The sequence below is a fragment of the Erythrolamprus reginae genome, chromosome 1, assembly GCF_031021105.1.
Source record: "Erythrolamprus reginae isolate rEryReg1 chromosome 1, rEryReg1.hap1, whole genome shotgun sequence".
Lineage (NCBI taxonomy): Eukaryota > Metazoa > Chordata > Lepidosauria > Squamata > Dipsadidae > Erythrolamprus > Erythrolamprus reginae.
This window is the reverse complement of record NC_091950.1, coordinates 333,467,757-333,488,212: the sequence shown is the minus strand read 5'-3', so window position 1 is coordinate 333,488,212 and position 20,456 is coordinate 333,467,757. Positions and strand designations below refer to the sequence as shown.

Here is a 20,456-nt window from a genome sequence, read left to right as displayed (position 1 = left end):
CTCATATGTACAGCTTGGCTTTGTTTATGATAGGATAGAGCTGTGTTTTCTCAAGCTTGATGCATGGACTTCCAACTCCAAGAATTCTTAAATCACTATGCTGGCTGAAGGATTCTGGGATTTGAAGTCCATAAGTTTTCAAGTTGCCAAGTTTGGAGACCCCTGGTTTGGAGTATATGAGGTAGCTGGGCTTCCAAAACAGTAAATGCTGCTAGTGGTTTTCAGGAATAGAATCTTGATTTCCCACCCTCCCTCCAGTTACTTAAACAACATTTGTTTATTTTTTTTGTTTGTCCATCCATCCATTCATCCATCCATCCATTTCACTATCACATGACTTTGAACTTTAATAAAAAAACATTGAGATGTCAACATGGTCCGTAGATTTGTTTTTTGCACTCTATGCATATTGGTTGACATTAGAACAAATTATAGATGTTACGTTTGAGTTTACAGCCAGTATAAAAAAATTATAACAGTGATTTATTTAATATCTAGGATTTTGAAGAAGGTTGTTTCTTGCTTACAAAATGTGGAGCCATTCAAGACACACCACAGCAAATCTTTGTCACAGAGAAAGGAAATACAGTAATAACTTTTTTGAGTGAGATGTTTAAACCATTTGTGGAAGGTTATCAGGTATGAGTTTTTCAACATTCTTTTCACTAGTGGCCATCTTTGTTGCTGGGAGTGATAATAAATATTACATGTCAGTGCTGAGCTTCTGTCCTTAACTCGTGTTGTAAATATATTCTCCCAATTCCAATAGTTTGTATGTCTGTAATATAAATATGCTTTCTGAGCATAAAAATGAAGAATCACAAAGTCCATCTTGAAAACAAGATTGCAGAGATTTACAGATAAGCAAAAAACCAAAACAATTAGCGATAAAGTGCAAATATTATATCTAGCATAGAGTTAAACGTCTGGCAAATAAAGAGATCTTTGCCCAACAATTACAGTTCATCAAGTTAGATGATAATATGAATTTCCTTGGGAAAGTGTTGAGGGCAATGCCATGAAAAAGGCCGTCTGCTTTCTTTCCTTCTATCTAATTTATGATGGCCAGGGCACCCAAAAGAGGGCCTCCAAGTGATGACCTTGATTTACAATATATTCAAATGAGAGCAGGTAGTTTTGTTACTTTTCAGATGTCTGAGTCTTTAATTCAAACAATTTCATGCTGTGCTGTCTAGGTTTGGAGCTTAACTCTCAATACGATCAGGGAGCCACCATGTGACCTATATTTAAAGCGGTTTAGGGCATTATTATTATTATTAATATTATTATTATTATTATTATTATTATTACAGTATTATTATTTAGATTTGTATGCCACCCTTCTCCAAAGACTCGGGCCGGCTCACAAGATTAAATTTTAAGTTGATTCATTGAATGATAATTTCTTCCTTCCGCTAACATCATTTTTCTAATTTAAGCAAGATAACTAGTATTACCAATGTGCTCTAATTGATTAGCACAGATATTAATGAAACACGCATACCCTTTTATGTAAGATTGCATCACCTCACTAAGTTGATATTTTAGATATACTTGAGTACTATTATATTATATGATTAAATGATGCAGTGAAATTGTCTTACCAAGCCTCTTCCTATTTGTCTTTCTGGCTTTTTACTTATCCTTATATCACTCATGACACAGACAGATCCAGTTCTTGTTTACAAAATGCTTTGTAACATAAACGTTCCAGAAATAGATTGAGGTATACACTATGGGAAAATTTCCATTCAAAGAAGAAAGGAAAACATATTTTTACTGGGATTATTTTTTTGAAAATAGCTCTTAACCACCAACTTCAATTCTTTCATATACGTGAATTTTAAATACTTTCATGTGAAGTATTTTCAGCTCAAATGTTTTCAGTTTTGTTGTATGCCTACCTAAGAACAGTGGCTATTTTGTGATCTTAGTAATACCAATGTAACACCCGTTTAAATGTGTTTTTCTTAGATAATCTGCAAATACCTTTTTAATGAAACAAATGAAGCCTTTACGGAGAAGCACTTTGTATTTGGAGTCCGAAGCCTTGCTTCCCAGCTTCTGGAGACAGGTATGGGATTTGGACATTACAGAACTATATTGATGTTAGCTCTTAAATAGAAGGACATCATTTTTCATTGACCCCCATTCCTCCTGTTTAGGGAGCACTCAGTGTTATGAGGTCCTGTCTTCGGATATGCAGAAAAATGCTTTGGCTGCTTTTGTGCGACTAGGCATGGTGTCCAAAATAAAAATGTGAGTATATATCTGGAACTCAACAAAGAAACTGAATTACTATAAATCTCCTAACAGTAGAAAATATTCAGTAGAAGGAATCTATCGTAATTTTATTACCATTCTACAAAGCATTTAGTGCTAAATGCAAAATTTAAAAGAACTGTAGTATGGCCCTTGCCTAGATTCCCTAGAGCTGTAGATAAAACCAAGAGCATCTTTTTGCCCATGAAGGGAGCTTTCCTTGTCCTGTTCTCACTTTCCACCCAATTTTGGAGACATTATACACTGCTCAAAAAAATAAAGGGAACACTCAAATAGCACATCCTAGATCTGAATGAATGAATTATTCTCATTGAATACTTTGTTCTGTACAAAGTTGAACTGGCAACAAAATGAAATTGATTGTCAATTAGTATTGCTTCCTAAGTGGACAGTTTGATTTCACAGAAGTTTGATTTACTTGGAGTTATAATTTGTTGTTTTAAATGTTACCTTTTTTTTTGAGCAGTATATGTTGCAGTACATATACAGACCGCAAAGGAGATTAGATAGCTAGTTTGTATATGTTTATTTCCCCCCTTAAAGATTTATATACCTCCTGTATAGGAAGATATATAAACCAATCATTTGTTCCCTTTGTGATTCTGAGTGCGTACTGGACAATCAAGTATCCATGAAAATGATTATTCAGATTTTAATTAAAAAATATAAAAGTTCCAATAAACCATTAAGACTGTGTGAATAAGGTTTTACATCCCATCTTAAACTGCCGTAAGGAGGGGCTTGCTTCTTCTGGCCAATTGTCCTATAGCCTGGTTTGTATCATGGGGGGGAAAAAGATACAACCATTTTTGGCACTACAGTGTTCCCTTGATTTTTGCGGTGGATGCGTTCCGAGACCGCTCGCAAAAGTCGAATTTCCATGAAGTAGAGATGCGGAAGTAAATACACCATTTTTGGCTATGAACAGTATCACAAGTCATCCCTTAACACTTTAAACCCCTAAATTACCATTTCCCATTCCCTTAACAACCATTTACTCACCATTATTACTGGTGAGTACCAGTACTCACCATTGAATAAGACACTTAGTGATCCTGATATTTATAAACATAATTATTTATTAACAATAATTATTTTTTTGTTATTTATTTGCAAAAATTATTAGTTTGGCGATGACGTATGACGTCATTGGGCGGGAAAAACCATGGTATAGAAAAAAAACCATGAAGTATTTTTTAATTAATATTTTTTTAAAAACTGTGGTATAGACTATTCACAAAGTTTGAACCCGTGAAAATCAAGGGAACACTGTAAAGGCAAATCCATGGCAACATCCATAAGAATATACCTTCTTAGGACTTGGGTATGTAGGAGTAGGTACTGTGTAGAAGCAGGTGTTCTTGTACCCATAAGCATGGGTAAGCCATTTTGTAAGTTGCCCTAAGTTAGTTGAGAAGGGCAGCATAGAGATCAAATCAAATCAAATCAATCAGTCAATCAATAGTTGCACGTGTAATAGATAGGGCTGAAACTGAAATATTTAAGAGAACTTCGGGACTGCCTTCTGCTGCACGAATCCCAGCGACCAGTTAGGTCTCACAGAGTTGGCCTTCTCTGGGTCCCGTCAACTAAACAATGTCGTTTGGCAGGACCCAGGGGAAGAGCCTTCTCTGTGGCGGCCCCGACCCTTTGGAGCCAACTCCCCCCAGATATCAGAGTTGCCCCCACCCTCCTTGCCTTTTGTAAGCTCCTTAAAACCCACCTCTGTCGCCAGGCATGGGGGAATTGAGACTTTCCCTTCCCCCTAGGCTTATAAAATTTATACATGGTATGTATGTATGATTGGTTTCTTAAATTGGGGTTTTTAAATTAACTTAAATATTAGATTTGTTTATATTGTCTTATTATTGTTGTTAGCCACCCCAAATCTACGGAGAGGGGCGGCATACAAATCTGATAAATAAAATAAAATAAACTACTGGAAAGTTCCTGCAAACTCTACCGCTACTGTTGTTACTGCAATCTGGAATATCAGATATAGAAGAGAATCTGGGAATTCCATGTCAAGGAAAAATGACAACTCTTTTTAGCGGTCCTAATTTGAAAGCCAGAACAAACACTCAAATATGTATTTTTATGACTTGCAGACAGTATGAGATCAGATGTCCATTATTTGACAGATATGTAATGATGTCACGAAGGACAAAATTCAGAGATTTGATGTATTCATTCCCCATAGAGTTAGGGGCAATATTGCCTTGGCAGCCAATATCAAAATGACAAACATATGGTATTAGCATATGCCTTACAATAAAATCTGTTGCTCTTCATAGGGAAAACAGGAGTCATAAGAATTTAATTAATAAATAACATTTAATACCATAGATAAATAAAATACATTGATCTAATTATTTTGCATAGTTAAACTAATGACAGCATCAATACTTGACCTGAACCATACCAACAAGTGTGGCATGGATTCTGATGACATCATAAAATCGTTCAGAGGATAAATGTTTTATGTGCTATTTGGTTTTTTTAGATAACAAATTAACAACTATGCCCCCAGATTAAAATGAATAGTTATTGTTATTACTTTTCTTTTAAAAAGACAAAAAAGGTCTAAGTTTCAAACAGTAAGAAGCATTGCCAGCTCTATCAAAGTGCTAAATGATGTACTTCAGTATTTAATGTCTGAAACTCTTTGCACTGTTGGCATAATTAATGAGTTTAATGTTGTTACATGCTCAGAATAGGGAATTTTTAGACTCTTTCTTCCCCAATAAATACCCTGTTTCCCCGAAAATAAGACAGCGTCTTATATTAATTTTTGCTCCCAAAGATGTGCTACATCTTATTTTCAGGGGATGTCTTATTTTTTTTCAATGAAGAAGAATTCACATTTATTGCTGAACAAAAAAAATGAACATTTATTATATACTGTACAGTAGTTGTCATATAAGCAGACAAACTGTGAATCCTATCAAGAATTCCTTACTACTACTGTACCATTATTTCCATGTGCAACAATTATACTTTCTTCAAATATATGTTATATATGTTCTGCTCGGAAAGGCTGCGAAACGAAACGTCTCCTACGCCTTACTTTTGGGGGATGCCTTATATTAGGCAATTCTATGAAACCTCTCCTATGTCTTACTTTTGGGGGTGACGTATATTTGGGGAAACAGGGTATTGGCTATTACAGAATCTCATTCAAATTATTTCTCCTTCCGTTGTCACCTCCACCCCTAGGATGGATGGATGCAGTTACAGAGTGAATAAAGAGTCCTTGGCGAAGGCTGCAGGAATGTTTGGTAAGTATGTATCTGGATAAAATGTTCCGGCCTTTCATTGCATCACTCTGTTTATATACATTGTTCATTTTATTCCATGCAAATAAAACCAGTTTTAACTGAATTGTTATCATGTAATTCACATAAATTAGGGTGGAACACCTTGTTAGCAATTGCAAATGTCCAACATTCTTACCTGAGTATAGCCACAGACCTATACTATTCACATTCCTACATTAGTTTGTGCTTCCTGTTTTTTCTTTCATGTCAATTAGATGATGGGTGGAATTTTATCACCAAAACAAAATCTTCTTTGTATTTTGTATGTGTTCCTGTAATTTGGGATGGTCTTATTTTAAGATGTGATAAGTATAAACTCGCATAACTGATATATAGGAACCTGGAAATGGGAACTATGACCTAAGATAATTTTATTGATATACTATTACAAGTATTTATTTATTTTATTTGTTTATTCAATTTTTATGCTGCCCTTCTCCTTAGACTCAGGGCGGCTTGCAACATGTTAGCAATAGCACTTTTTTAACAGAACCAGCCTATTGCCCCCACAATCTGGGTCCTCATTTTACCCACTTCGGAAGGATGGAAGGCTGAGTTAACCTTGAGCCGGTGATGAGATTTGAACTGATGACTTGCAGATCTACAGTCAGCTTCAGTGGCCTGCAGTACAGCACTCTACCTGCTGTGCCATCCCGGGCTCTTATGTCTAGATTTTTAAACTGTTGTTTTGCTGTTGATGAAAACAACAAAACACTACAAGTGTTAGAAATTTTAATACGGTTTGAAAATGGATACAACAGGATATACTGAATTGCAGAGAAATTGGAGTGGGAAAATTTCATCAAATGGCTTATTTGCTCTATTTGTGCGGGGTTTTAAAAAATGTAATTAACCTACTACTACCATTTGTTGAGCTTGTGGCAGAAAGCAGGGAAAAGTCTTTCTCTAATGGGTTCCTATGGTAGCCTGGCATGCCACAGACTGGCAGGAGGCACTTGTAAGAAGATGTATTATCTATATTGACAAAGCTTCTTCCTGTAGTACGTTTTTGTAGAGCAACCTACAACTCTTAAGGAATGTAGGAACTTGTGAAATATCCTTAAATTATAAGGAATGTCTTATCCTTTTGGAACAATTTTAGGGAGAAAAGTGGTTTTTAAAACTAATAAAGCCAGGGCATTTTTATTTTTAATTGTAAACTTTTGTCTTAACTTGAAAAAGTCCAAATAAAATCTTGGAAATTTACTTCCTGTTAGTGCAGGCAGAGTACTACGTTAGATGAACTAATACTTTCTGGTTTAGTAAAACTTAGCTTTTTATAATATAGTGATCCCTCGATTTTTGTGGGGGTTACGTTCCCAGATTGCCCGCGAAAGTCGAATTTCCGCGAGGTAGAGATGCGGAAGTAAGAAACACCATTTTTGGCTATGGACAGCCAAAAACTACCCCCACGCACCCTTTTCCAAGGCTGTGCAAGGAGCCGGGCTTGAAGTTGGGGGTGGGGAGTGACGGAAGTGCGGAGGCCAGCAAAGATTGTTTTGAATGTCGGCCGCCGCCCCCAGCGTCTCCGGCCCCCTCGCTGCTACCCCCCACCCGCCCGATCCGCCCCTCTCACCGGCTTTCTTGGGACATGGGTCCTCCTGCAGCAGCGCTGGCGGCTACAGCTTCTTGTCCTCCTCATTCGGCCGCTCACCGCTCTGAGAATGCCCGCCCCACCCCTCTCGCAGTCACTTAGCTGAGAGCGCTTTCGTCCCAGCTATCAGCGAGGGGGCTGCAGGAGAGGCGGGGCAGGCATTCTCACAGAGAGGGAGAGGGAGAAAGAGAGAGAGAGAGAGCAAGAGGGGGGAGAGTGGAAGGTAGAGAGAGAGAGAGAGAAATGATGGAAAAAAGGGGAGAAAAAAAGAGAAATGAGAAAATGATTGAAGCAGAGAATGACAGGAAAGAGAGAAAGAGAGAGAGAAGTGACTCTTGGTGATGACGTATGACGTCATCGGGTGGGAAAAACCGTGGTATAGGGGGGGAAAACCGGAGTATTTTTTAATTAATGTTTTTTGAAAAACCGTGGTATAACCATTTCATGAAGTTTGAACCCGCGAAAATCGAGGGATCACTGTACTCTTATTCAGACTGAATTTGATCGTGTAGAATAAGGGAACTTATATAAACCTCTTATGTTTTTCAAAGCAGAAGGTATTATATTTTAGTATTTTTACATTTCTCACAGTATAGTATTAATATAATCTGTTTTCAATATTTTGGAGTTGGAGCTCTATTGTGATTTCAATAGATGTTAATAATTCTACCATTATTAATAGAAACGGTTAAAGACAACTATAAAGAAAATACATTATCCTAGACAAAAATTTATTTGCTCATGATTATTTGTGACTTCCTATCACATTTATCAGGCTATAAAAACCAGTGACACTTATTGATGCTTAAAATACCACCACTTCTGACAATTAGTTTCAGTTTATTAAATATTTTTGTCTCTCTTAGATGCATACTTTAAAAAGGTGCACTATTTGTATAAAAGCTTTGGAATGTTTCTTGAGATCTTTCCTTCTCTCTGCTCAAACTGTTGGCACATTGTATTCCTTTTTTTTTTTTAGAATCTAGGATACCTGTAAGGAACACAATGACTGCAAGACTTTAATTGAAGAAGGCTAGAATGGCTTGCCAATAAGTATACCCTGTACCGTTGATGGTGGAACTCGGTTGGAAATGAGGTGCACAGTGAGGAAAATGTTATTGAAGACTACAAAATACCCATTCCACCTTGACATGTTTTTGCTACAGAGTGGTGGAGAAGAATTCCAGAAGTCAAACTGTTTACACCATCATTTGAGGAACTTTATCAGCATTAATGCTTAGGAGTCTTTGTACATTCAAGTTCTCTGCAGTAAATATCACCTGACTCCCTCTTTCATCCAGATAACTAATATTTGAATAATAAGGTAATATCTGAAATGTTTGTCATGATAACAAGGTGATTGCTTTTATATGGTTGCTTTGTGGTTGTGAAAAAAAAGTAAGCTAAGGTTATATAAAGTTGAAAGTGATATTTAAAGAAAACTATGATTGCCATTGTATTTATGAAGAGATTAATCTGTTTCATGGAAATTAATTCCCACAAAATGTTAATGATGTAACTGATTTTAAAAAGTGGTATTTGCAACTCTTGGAATATTAAAAACTAACACAGGAGGCGTGTGTGCTGTTCTCGCTTGTTGCACACCATCTTAAATGTGCAAGGCATTTTTAATAGGAAAGTGAACACAAGAACAAGGGGACACAATCTGAAGTTAGTTGGGGGAAAGATGAAAAGCAACGTGAGAAAATATTATTTCACTGAAAGAGTAGTAGATCCTTGGAGCAAACTTCCAGCAGGCGTGGTTGGTAAATCCACAGTAACTGAATTTAAACATGCCTGGGATAAACATATATCCATTGTAAGATAAAATACAGGAAATAGTATAAGGACAGACTAGATGGACCATGAGGTCTTTTTCTGCAGTCAGTCTTCTATGTTTCTAAGACATTTTTTCCTCTTTTCCTTGCTATTAGGTTTTAAAAGTGGAACACAATATAATGGTAGGTCAGTCCTCCCTTGTTGACTGATCTCCTCGTTTCTGCTCAGAACTATCCTGCCTCCTGTAAACTCTTATATCCACTTGTATAGATTTGCAATTGGAGGGTAAGGCAGAATTGTAACACAGGCTATGTTGTAATTGTGAACATGCAATGTTTGCCACTACAGGGTATCTCGCTGTGTATGTACTTAGATTCTTAGTGTCACAATCTTGGGTACTTTTGATAAAACTGGCCTCTTTATATATTTGATATGGTTTCCAGTGTTACAGAACATAATTTGGACAAGCCATGTAGTAAACATACCGTATGTCAGTTCCTCCATATAGACCAGATCAGGAAATCAACTCTACAGGCCATCTAAAATACTTACATTGAGACTATGATAAAGTACCATTTTTTCAGAGTATTTTTCGGATTATAAAACGCATCTTTCCCCCCCTAAAAGAAGGTGGAAATATTGGTGCATTCTTATACAGTGGTTCCTTGACTTTCATGGGGGATACGTTACAAAACCGACCGCAGAAGTCAAATTTCCACAAAGTAGAGACCCTTCCTTCCTTCCTTCCTTCCTTCCTTCCTTCCTTCCTTCCTTCCTTCCTTCTCCATTCCTGGTTTTACTTACCCCCAGAACCCGCAGGGGCAATGGGGCGGCAAGCTGGGGGCTTTGCTGTGCTTGCTGCCGGCGTCTCACATAGCAGTGGCAGCAGCACTGGTGCTCAGGGTCAGGGTAGGGGAAGGCTCAAGGCAAGAAGGATCCAGGCCAGGACTCGAAGTCGGGATTCCAGGCTGGTCAATTGGGAGGTTAGACGCTACCACTAAGGGAGATGAATTGGGTGGGTGGGGGAAGAAGAGGCGGCAGTGGGCAGCAGTAAGTGATGGCGGCGGAAAAAGTGGCAGCCGTGCCATTTGGTGCTTGAGGTGACACTGAGCTGTGGGCGGAGGCTACCGGAAGGTTGTGACGGGCCCACCGCAAGCCATCATCGCGATTAGCGCAAGGCCCCTTGACCCAAAAATGCCCTAAAGCTCCTCCCCCCTCAGGCAAGTTAGGGTGGTCTTGTCCGCCCGCAAGGCTCGCCTTCAAGTGGAGCGTACCAACCCTCCGAGAATTAAAGGTGAGGGATGGGGAGGCTGGGGTGGAAGTGGAGCTTTTATTTAAAGAAGCAGGACGGCTGGGGGGGGGGAGAGGAGGAGTAGAGTTAAAACGCAGAGTACTGTACATCGGGCGGCCATGGGAAAACCCGTGGTGTTCAAAAAAACCGCGGAGTATTTTTTCAATTAATATTGTTTTAAAATCCGTGGTATAGCCTTTCCGCGAAAGTCGGACCCACGAAAGTCAAGGGACCACTGTTCACTTATCAGCAAAAATATGTCTCATATACACACACACACACACTATGAGTGGAGCAAGCTGTCTGATGAAGTGAATTGTAGCTCATGAAAGCCTATTGTATGCCTTTTACCATAGTAAAAAATGCTGCTCCCTGTTTTGGGGCTGGGAGGTACCTCTGACTAACACAGCTCTCCTATAAAATGTTATTTTAAAAAGATGTGGATATAAACAGAACTGCAGAAAAACACACTGATTAAATGACACAGTCGGTGTTAGGATGATCCTAAAAACTGCAGGGTTCTTGGTGCCCTCTGAGCTTTGTTGCTTTCTTGCAGAGCTTTCATTACCAAACTAGGTTTAACTCTACCCAAGTTAGAAGACAGCCCCAAAAAGCAAAAGTCCTTGTATCATAATGATTGCATGATTCACAAGTCCGATCTATGGGACGTGCCTTGCCCTTCAGGTTTGATTCGGAAACTGCTCAGTAACAAAGCCTTCCTGCCGCCCACCCCCCAAAAACCCCCATCATCACTCTGCTAAATAAGTCCCTCAACACTGTCAAACTATTTACTAAAAACTAGTAGTTTTTTCTCATCATTCCTATCACCCATTTCCTCCCACTATGACTGTATATACGACTGTAACTTGTTGCTTGTATCCTTAAGATTTATATTGTTTCCTGATTGCTTATTTGATCGCTATGACAGTCATTAAGTGTTGTACCTCATGATTCTTGACACATGTATTTTTTATGTACACTGAGAGCATATGCACCAAAGACAAATACCTTGTGTGTCCAATCGCACTTGGCCAATAAAGAATTCTATGCCCCTATAAGCGACTATGGCAGTTTTATGACCCGTGGACTTCAAGTCCCAGAATTCCTGAGCCAAGCCGTGTTGGCTCAGGAATTCTGGGACTTGAAGTCCACATGTCTTAAAATTATCATCGTGGCCCACCAACTGCGAAGCGCGGCGGGTCCGGGGACAGAGAAGCCGCCGGCCCGCTAGAGGCGCTCGCTCCTCTCGCCGCAAACTTGCCCGGCTGCTGACATCTTCCGCCTCTTTGGGGGCGGGGAGGGGAGAGAAAGGCTGCTGCAGCTGATTTTTTTAAAAAAGAAAAGAAATGTGTTCGCAACAGGTCGAGTTAGGCTTCGTGGAAGAAGCGGCCCCTTGGCGGCTGCGCAGTGACCAGTTCCCCTGCAAGGTCGGCGGCAGGCCCGCTTGGCTGGGCGAGGCCGGCTTGCCGGGCCCCTCGGAGCTGCGGTGCGGCGTGTGCGGACAGCCGCGCGCTTTCCTCTTGCAGCTCTACGCGCCGGTGCAAGAGCGTCCCGAGGCCTTCCACAGGAGCCTCTTCCTCTTCGGCTGCCGCCAGCCTTCTTGCTACCGCCCCGCCGGCCCAGCCCCGGGCAGCCTGAAAGGTGAGCGGGGCGCTTGCGCGTCGGTGGGTGGATGGGGGGGGGGGAATCATCCGTTGCAAGGGTCCCACCCGAGGAAAGAGTCGGGGCGCAACCCCCGATTGCGACGGCACGGCTCGGGCGTTCCACGCGCAAACGTGCGTCGAGTGAGTGAGTGAGTGACTGTGTGTGTAACATCTTCTGCACGTTCACTTGGGAGTAACTTAATTAACATCCGCAGGGAGTGTGCAGCGAGCTGACTCCTAAGAAGGAGACATACATACATACATTTATTTACTTACTTAACTTAACTTAACTTATTTACTGCCTGCATTTCGGACATAAACACTATAGAAAACGTCCAGAGATACTTTACTAGAAAAGCCCTCCGCTCTCAACATAATACCCTACGCAACTAGACTTACAATCATAGGTTTAGAAAGCTTAGAACTACGTTGCCTTAAACACGACCTAGGCATAGCCCACAAAACCATCTGCTACAACGTCCTTCCTCTCAACGACTACTTCAGCTTCAACCACAACAACACACGAGCACACAACAGATACAAAAAAAGTAAACTGCTCTAAACTCGACTGCAGGAACTACAACTTTAGTAATCAAGTAATTGATGCACTACCAGAATCTGTAGTATCATCACCTAACCCCCCAAAATGTTACCTTTACATTATCCACTGTTGACCTCTCCCGATTCCTAAGAGGTCAGTAAGGGGCGTGCATTAGTGCAGCAGAGTGCATTCCATCCCATGTCCTATGTTTCTCTTTTACTAGTATCAAGTACCGGTATATAAATAATAATATATCTCTGTATACCACCAATACATATTTGACTGACTGACTGACTGAATTAATTAATTAATTAATTTAATTAGTTTGGTCAAGTATGTATTGGTGGTATACAAAGATATAACAATATTTATATACATGATACTAGTAAAAGAAAAGCATTAGGACAGGGAATGGTAGGCACGCTGGTGCACTTATGCACGCCCCTTATTGACCTCTTAGGAATCAGGGGAGAGGTCAACAGTGGATAGTCTAAGAGTGTAAAGTTTTGGGTGGTTAGGTGATGATACTACAGAGTCTGGTAGTGAGTTCCATGCATCAACTACTTAGTTACTAGTCGTATTTCCTGCAGTCGGGTTTACATCGGTTTGCATTTGCCCATCGGTGGAAATGGCTTGTAAATAGCTGGTAATAAAATCAAGTCAATTAGTTATTTACTTACTTAGTTAGTTAGTTAGTTAGTTAGTTAGTTAGTTAGTTAGTTTAATTTGTATGCCACCCAACTCCCCAGGGAGTCTTAGGTTTCAAGAGGCAAACAGAATGTTTTGATAAGCCAGTTCTCAGAATTCTGTGCAGAATTAACAGAATTGGATGGGACCTTGGAGATCTTCTAGTCGAACCTATTTTCTCTCTTCATCAGTCTTGTAGCTCAAGTAGGAGACCATACCTACACCATTTCAGACAGATAGTGATTCAACCTCTTTAAAAATCTCCATGCATGGAGCACCTACAAGTTGGGGGCTCAGAGACTAACAGTGGGCTTTTTATATGTGAAGCTTTTCTCTACTACCCAACTATTTTGCATTTTTCTAATAAAATATGCCTTCCCCCCTCTGAACTCTGGTATAGACTATTGGTTTATAGCATCTAGACTTATAGTATTTAGACTTATATACTGCTCCATAGTGCTTTTATAGCCCTCTCTAAGCGGTTTACAGAATCAGCCTATTGCCCCCAACAATCTTGAGTCCTCATTTTACCCACCTCGGAAGGATGGAAGGCTGAATCAACATTGAGCCAGTGGTGAGATTTGAACTGCTGAACTACAGCTAGCAGTTAGCTGAAGTAGCAATCTAACTACTGTGTCTATATGAGCATATTAAAGGATGCTACTTCAGCTCTTCAGGTGCACAAATAGATTATCATGATTTCTTTTGGGCTTAATTCAAACCCTTACTAATTCAGGTTTATAGAAATGGGCCTATCCCATTGCAGAAGTGATTCTTAAAACACCATGGATTGTTGATTTTTCTCCCCAGAGCATTTGACTTTGCCTGCCTTTCCAGAAGGGAATTGTCTGGAATGGGACACAGTTCATGGTATTAAAAATTAAGCACCCATAAACTGGTTGCCTTGCAATAATTACGCTGTAGATTCCAATATATAAATATTTTAAATAATTGTATGAAAGTAGGTATTGGTTATCTATTAAACATCTGGAAGAGCAAAAAAATACAGATGATATGTCTATGCAGTTTTAAAGGAATTCTTTGAAGTGTCACCTAACAACTCAAAGGAACATAATCACATTTGTTTGTTTGTTTGTTTATTGGTTCAATTTGTATGCTGCCCACTCTGGGTGGCTGAAGTTCTCTGAGCTGCCCAAGCTTTCTTAAGCAGTGGAGCAACTTCCTGCCTTTGGATTGTTTAGCAACAATTTTGGGCAGCCTCTTGAATTCAGTTTCCCGCATTCAGCTGGTTCTTCCCAGGTTTTCACCAGCCATGCTACAGATTACGCCTTCTGCATGGTCTTGCCCAAAGGATGCACTAAAGATGATTTTAGCTTTGATTGAAGGAAGATAGGACGGAGGGAGAAGTTTCAGGGAAACAGAAATCACTATGTAAAAACATAGCAAGGAAATGAATGAAATAAATACACTATTAGTGGGGCAAAATATTTCATTTACATGATGCCTATTATAATACTCTCAAGCCCTACATGGCATGGGATCAATTACTTTCAGGACCGTCTTCTGCCTTATGTATCCCAGTGGCCGATTCGGTCCCAGAGTTGGCCTTCTCCAAGTCTCATCAGCCAGACATTGCCATCTGGTGGTGCCTAGGGGAAGAGCCTTCTCTGTGGCGGCCCCGGCCCTCTGGAATCAACTCCCCCTAGAGATTCACACCGCCCCTACCCTCCCAGTCTCTCACAAAGCTCTGAAAACAGATCTCTGTCAACAGGCTGGGGGCACTAAGAACTTTTGATATAGACCATGAATGAAGAATAATGAAGATGAATGCGGATGTCTGTTTCTTAAATATGTAAGGGCTTTTAGAATTAATGTAAATTTTATGTTTTTAGTAGTGAGTTTTTAGTACATTTAAATATTGGATTTCTTCATGCATTGTATTCTTTGTTGCGAGCCGCCCTGAATCCCAGGAGAAAGGCGGCATAGAAATCTGATTATTAATAATAATAGGAACGTAATTTTCTTCTGTAGAGCCTTCAAGAATTAAGTGGGCTTAGAATACACAAAGATTAATTCCATGGCATCCCTGTGTATTTCTTTGGCACATTTTGGGCAGAGATTGAAGTAGAATTACATAAGAATAATATGTCATACTTATTTCTGTTATATAATATTTTTTTCCCCTCATTTAAGTTTTTAGGAATCAGCTTCCAAGAAAGAATGATACTTACTCTTATAATCCACCACCCGAAGAGCCACCTTTGGAAGAATTACCTTCTGTGAATCTGCAGCTAAAATGTGGAGCTAGGCTTTGCAGGGTCTGTGGTTGCTTGGGATCCAGCACATGTTCCAAATGCCACAAGGCTCATTATTGTAGCAAAGACCATCAGATCAAAGATTGGAAAGCAGGACATAAGGCATCATGTTTGCAGCCTGGTAGGTAGCTAGAAATGCCTTTGAACAGTAAGAACTCACCAAAATATGATAGCATGTAATAAGAATGTATGCTGGAAGATATAGTCTGTTGATTTGGGTGCATTAGCACTCCAGTAGTAAAAACTTTATTTTCTATGTTAGTAGTATCAAAAAATTGGAAATAATTAATAATTTTATATGGCAATGTCCTCTCTATATGGGGCTACCCTTGAAGAGTGTTCGGAAATGTCAAATCATCCAAAATGTAGCCGCACGAGCGGTTACGGGCCTTCCAAGGTATGCCCATATTTCTTTATCACTCCACAGATTGTATTGGCTGCCGATTGGTTTATTGTTGTGATTCAGCCTGAGGCTCCTCAGGGACCAGCTGGAGCTCTGCCGGATCCATGCCCAGAGGAGGAGGACAGTGACCAGGAGGAGGAGGACCAGGCAGACGGGGGAGAGGAACGTCAGGAGGAGGAGGGAGAGCAGCCTGAGACCCCCGGGGGGGGGCCCTCTCCCCAGCTAGTAGCCTGGATTCATTGGATGAAGACGCACAGGCTATAATAGACATGCGGCAGAGACGTACAGCTCAAAGAAGGGGCCAATTAGAAAGATATTTCCATCCCTGAATTGGCAACAGCTGGGTTTGGGTGTGGTTCTCCTCAGCAGGGTTGAAAAGGCAGGCCCGCCCTTACAGTCTTGTGGAGAGTTATCAACTGGGAGTCCTGTGACCTTGCTTCGATTCTTGGCGTCTCTGATCTTGGCTTGTGGCCTAGAAGCCTGGAAGACTTGGGGGAGGCGTGGGTTTTATGATCTCCAGAGTTGTTTTTGCCAGCAAGAATCCTGTTTTATTGCCTGGCCTTCGTGAAACCTCTGTGAAACTGCATCGTGTTCCTGTCTGTAAGAACAGTTTTTGTTACCTGTGTTTGCTTTCCAGTATATAAACTGCCTTTGCTTTTTACCAGAGTGTCTGGCTACTCTTTTTGGTTGGTGTTGGCGTCTGGGGGGACCCAGACAGAACAGTTATTACCTATAAAGCCCTACATGGCATAGGACCAGATCATCTCTGAGACCGCCTTCTGCCGCACGAATCCCAGCGTCCGGTGAGGTCCCAGAGTTGGTCTCCTTAGGGTCCCATCAACCAAATAATGTCGGCTGGTGGGGCCTAGGGGAAGAGCCTTCTCTGTAGGGCCCCCCAGCCCTCTGGAATCAGCTCCCCGCCCCCAAGAGATTTGCACCGACCCCACCCTCCTTGCCTTCCAAAAGAGTTTATAAACACATCTTTGCCGCCAGGCCTGGGGACATTAGATCTCCCCCCAACCAATGAAAGTCCTTGGTGTGAATGAATGCAAATGAATGTTTTAAGTTAGAATTTTTAAGAATCTTTTTAATATATTAATTGGATAAATTGTACTGTATTGTACTAATTAAATAAATAGATAAATAAATAATGTCTTCTGTTGGTATCTTTCTTAGAATAAGCACTGTATTCTTTTTTAAAAAGTCTAGTGGAAAAATAAGGAAGAGAGTTATCTATATGCCTAGCTAATGAATTAGCTGGTGGTTTTATAAATATTATTTAAATGTGTTTACAGTATTTTTTAAAAAAGCAAACATGCTAGTGGAAAAAGAAGGAACAGAGTTATCTACATGCCTAGCTAATGAATTAGCTGGTGGTTTTATAAATATTATTTTGTTTAATGTGTTTATTTTTTAAAAAAGCAAACATGCTAAGGTTAACATAGGGTTCTGTTTGCTTCTGCCCCAATTATGCCCTTTGTTCATTTGGGAGCTTTGGCCAAAATGGTAGTTTGCTTTGGAGTTTTTTGGAAGAATCTTTAAAACTTAAATCCATTGTTCAATTAAATATGCATACTGTGGGGCTTTTTTAGGGTTACTTGATTGGGCTCTCTTTTTGGACTTGGCTGACACATCATTCTAGGTCCGAAGTCATCATTTTTAAGGTACAAGGGTACCTTACAAACTGAGAAACAAACTATTTGGTGGAAACTATATTGCCATTTTTGGAGAACAGATTAGATGCCAGGTGGGGGAGCTTGAAAAAGATGCTAGGATCAAATTAATTTTTCCCTGTTCTCATTAATTTCCCTGTGATAAAAGGGAACCCATAAGTGAAAACATAAAAAGTAGCAGACAGAGAGTGTGAAATAGATATGTGAAAAATTCCATTTGTTTTTCTTTTTTAAAGATGTATCTGTACAGTTAAAATAAAGCCATAATATATGGTCAATTTCATTATAAATAGAGAATGGGGTTGTCTGGAAAATTCCTGCTTTTTCTCCACTTACTCACATACGTATAATAATAAAATCTAGGAGAAAGTAAATGAAAATTACTGGCTTCTTGTTTTATAGAAGATGTAATTCCGGATCATAAATTTCTGTTCCCCGAGTATGAAATTGTAAGAGAACAAGAGGAGTCGGATTCTGTTGCTGTCAATGACACAGAGCAGGAAGATTTAGACAAAAATGAGGGCACAACAACAGGTAATCTAGTAAGAAATATGAATGAGTCCATGTTTCAACATTGTTTTTAAAATTTTATTTTAAAATGAAATACATCTCAAAGAATGTATAGATCTGCCTTTCAGTTCCCAAATGACAAGAGCTCCCCCCCCAAAAAAAAAATTAAGTGTTTATTTAATGGTAAGTGATAACCTCAGACATATAAGTACGTTGTTTCAGAACTAGGTTGAACTGTAGTTGCTAAAGACATCTGGTTCAATTTCCTCTCATTTTGACGTTGAAAGTACATATCACTGTAACAGAAGATTTAAAGTGGATTTGGCATTCTATCCCAATTCAGATGAAAAGAGGAAACTTGCAACATCAATTTGTAGTCTTGCTCTGCACAATGCAGATCGCATTCTCTCTCCTTTTTTTTTTTTGCAGAGAGACACATTTTTTGTTGTTGATAAGTTTTTTAAGGATCAAATTTCATGAATACCAACTCATCCCTGAGAGACTGGGCCAAAAGCAGTTTTTACAATATTTAAGCATTTAAATGCTGCATTTTTCCCCCAGATGAAGCTTCTGAATTATTGGAGGACATGTCCTTGGAGATGATGGCAAAACATGAAACTCCAGAAGATAGAATTTTTCAAATATTCAAAGAAAGAATATCTTTGGAACCAGAACAGGTATTTTTCATGTCCATTAATGCTCTATGCTGATTTATTACTATGGAAATGAGATACGAATAATCCAGCCCAGAATTTTGTCACTTTGAATTAATTTTGTACTTTGCTACCAAAATGTTTAGATGGAGACTAGCAACAAATTAAATGAAATTTAAGAGAGTTAGATGTTGGAAATTGAACCATTTAGTAACGTTCTGCATGGAAGTGCTAGTAAGACAAAGGCCACAACGTGTTAAATCAATGTAAAACATTATGCACACAAGTGTGTGCATACTATGCCTCATCCTTCAGCTATGTCTTAATCAAGAAAGGAAGCCATGTGAATCATGTAATCTTGGATTGGTTGTCATTTTCATTTTCCAAAATTGGAATCTGAAACCCAAAATTCTGAGCTTCAAAATATGTTTTTTATAGTTAATAGCAGATGCTCCATATTCACATGATTGTTAAGCTCTGCAGATAGAAGGGTAGAATGCAAGATGGTGATGCACTTATTAGCCTTTTACAATGCCTTAGAAACTAGAACAGGATTTGGGGAAAACTACCAAGATGATAATCATTTTAGTGGAAGCATGCTTCATACAATCCTGCAAGTAATTATCGTATTTTTCAGAGTATATGACACATCTTTTTCCTCCCTAAAAGAGGCTGAAAATTTGGGTGCAACTTGTACTCTGAATATAGCTTTTTGGAAGCTTTTTTCCCCCAACCCTGACTAGGTGCTAACGATCCGAAGCAGTTTTTACTGCCCTAAGTCTTTGCAGGCTTGTTTTCCTTGCTACTCCCTCTGAAAAAGTTTTTTTTTCAACCCTAACCAAGGGATAAAATAATGTGCTGAAGCTGAATAGATTAAGAACGCTAGCCAGATCAATTCCTGGTAGGTAGATTCCCCCCCCCCCTATTTTCCTTTCGCAAAAGTAAAGTGCGTCTTATGCTCCGAAAAATACGGTACATAGAAATCAGCATTTAATAAAAGATGACTTCTGTCAATTGAAAAAGAGAGGAAGAATTTCTTAATTCATATCATATATACTCCTACAAAACCTACAAACTTTTATTTTAAATTCTAATTCTTCTTGAATTTCAGGTTATCAGATACTGCAGAAATGGAGAAGGGCCCATCTGGATTTCAGGGTTAAATATTCCTCTGGACACAGATATTCCCAACTGTCAGTGTGGTAGTAAGAGAGTATTTGAATTTCAGGTATGGGTGTTTGGCAGAACTGCACATAAAAGGCCATAAAGCTGCTTTTTAACACTTTTTTTTGTCTACTTTTCTCTTGGGTGTTTTAAAAAATTAATAATACGATAATACACTGAACTTTCTGGTTATAGATTAAATTATTTGATACTTAGTTTTAAAAGTTCAATTAAAGCATTTTGTTTGTTTAAGGTGATGCCACAGCTTCTAGCCCACTTAAACGTGGACAGTCTTGGAGAAAGCATTGACTGGGGAACACTGGCGATCTACACTTGTGCTGTGAATTGTGATCTAGGAAACCATTATGCTGAAGAGTTCATCTGGAAGCAGGACATTTCCAATTCTGTTTAATTTCTGCAAAGCTTAAACAGTGAGATAATTTTCTTCCCTATCGTAATTTTTTCTTAGCTTTTATATTCAAGCTGATAACAATGATTGCCACGAGACTAGAGAGATGATTATTTTACTAGAACTTTGAAGTGGGAAAAAAAATCAAATCATGACATACACGATATAGTGATATATTCACTATAATAAAGAATCAAGTGTGAAATGAATTGCTGTTTCCACTGTTTATTTTC

At 39.3% G+C, this 20,456-nt stretch overlaps 2 protein-coding genes across 3 annotated transcripts in view; both read left to right on the top strand.

Moving 5' to 3' along the window:
• Window positions 1-8,768, top strand: part of GNPAT (glyceronephosphate O-acyltransferase) — a 35,650-nt gene extending 26,882 nt beyond the window's left edge. For both annotated transcript variants that reach the window (XM_070733943.1, XM_070733942.1), the window contains exons 12-16: window positions 499-639; window positions 1,975-2,074; window positions 2,166-2,259; window positions 5,500-5,561; window positions 8,174-8,768. In XM_070733943.1, the coding sequence (XP_070590044.1) occupies window positions 499-639; window positions 1,975-2,074; window positions 2,166-2,259; window positions 5,500-5,561; window positions 8,174-8,217 (441 nt within the window). In that variant the 3' untranslated portion in view covers window positions 8,218-8,768. The remainder of the gene's footprint in view (window positions 1-498; window positions 640-1,974; window positions 2,075-2,165; window positions 2,260-5,499; window positions 5,562-8,173) is intronic.
• A 2,648-nt stretch (window positions 8,769-11,416) lies between these two features.
• Window positions 11,417-20,432, top strand: PDCD2 (programmed cell death 2). Its single transcript, XM_070733923.1, has 6 exons — window positions 11,417-11,905; window positions 15,290-15,532; window positions 17,890-18,021; window positions 18,559-18,674; window positions 19,762-19,878; window positions 20,068-20,432. Exons 1-6 carry the CDS (start codon window positions 11,611-11,613, stop codon window positions 20,224-20,226), a joined length of 1,062 nt encoding a protein of 353 aa, XP_070590024.1. The 5' UTR covers window positions 11,417-11,610; the 3' UTR covers window positions 20,227-20,432.
• Window positions 20,433-20,456: the final 24 nt, after the last annotated feature.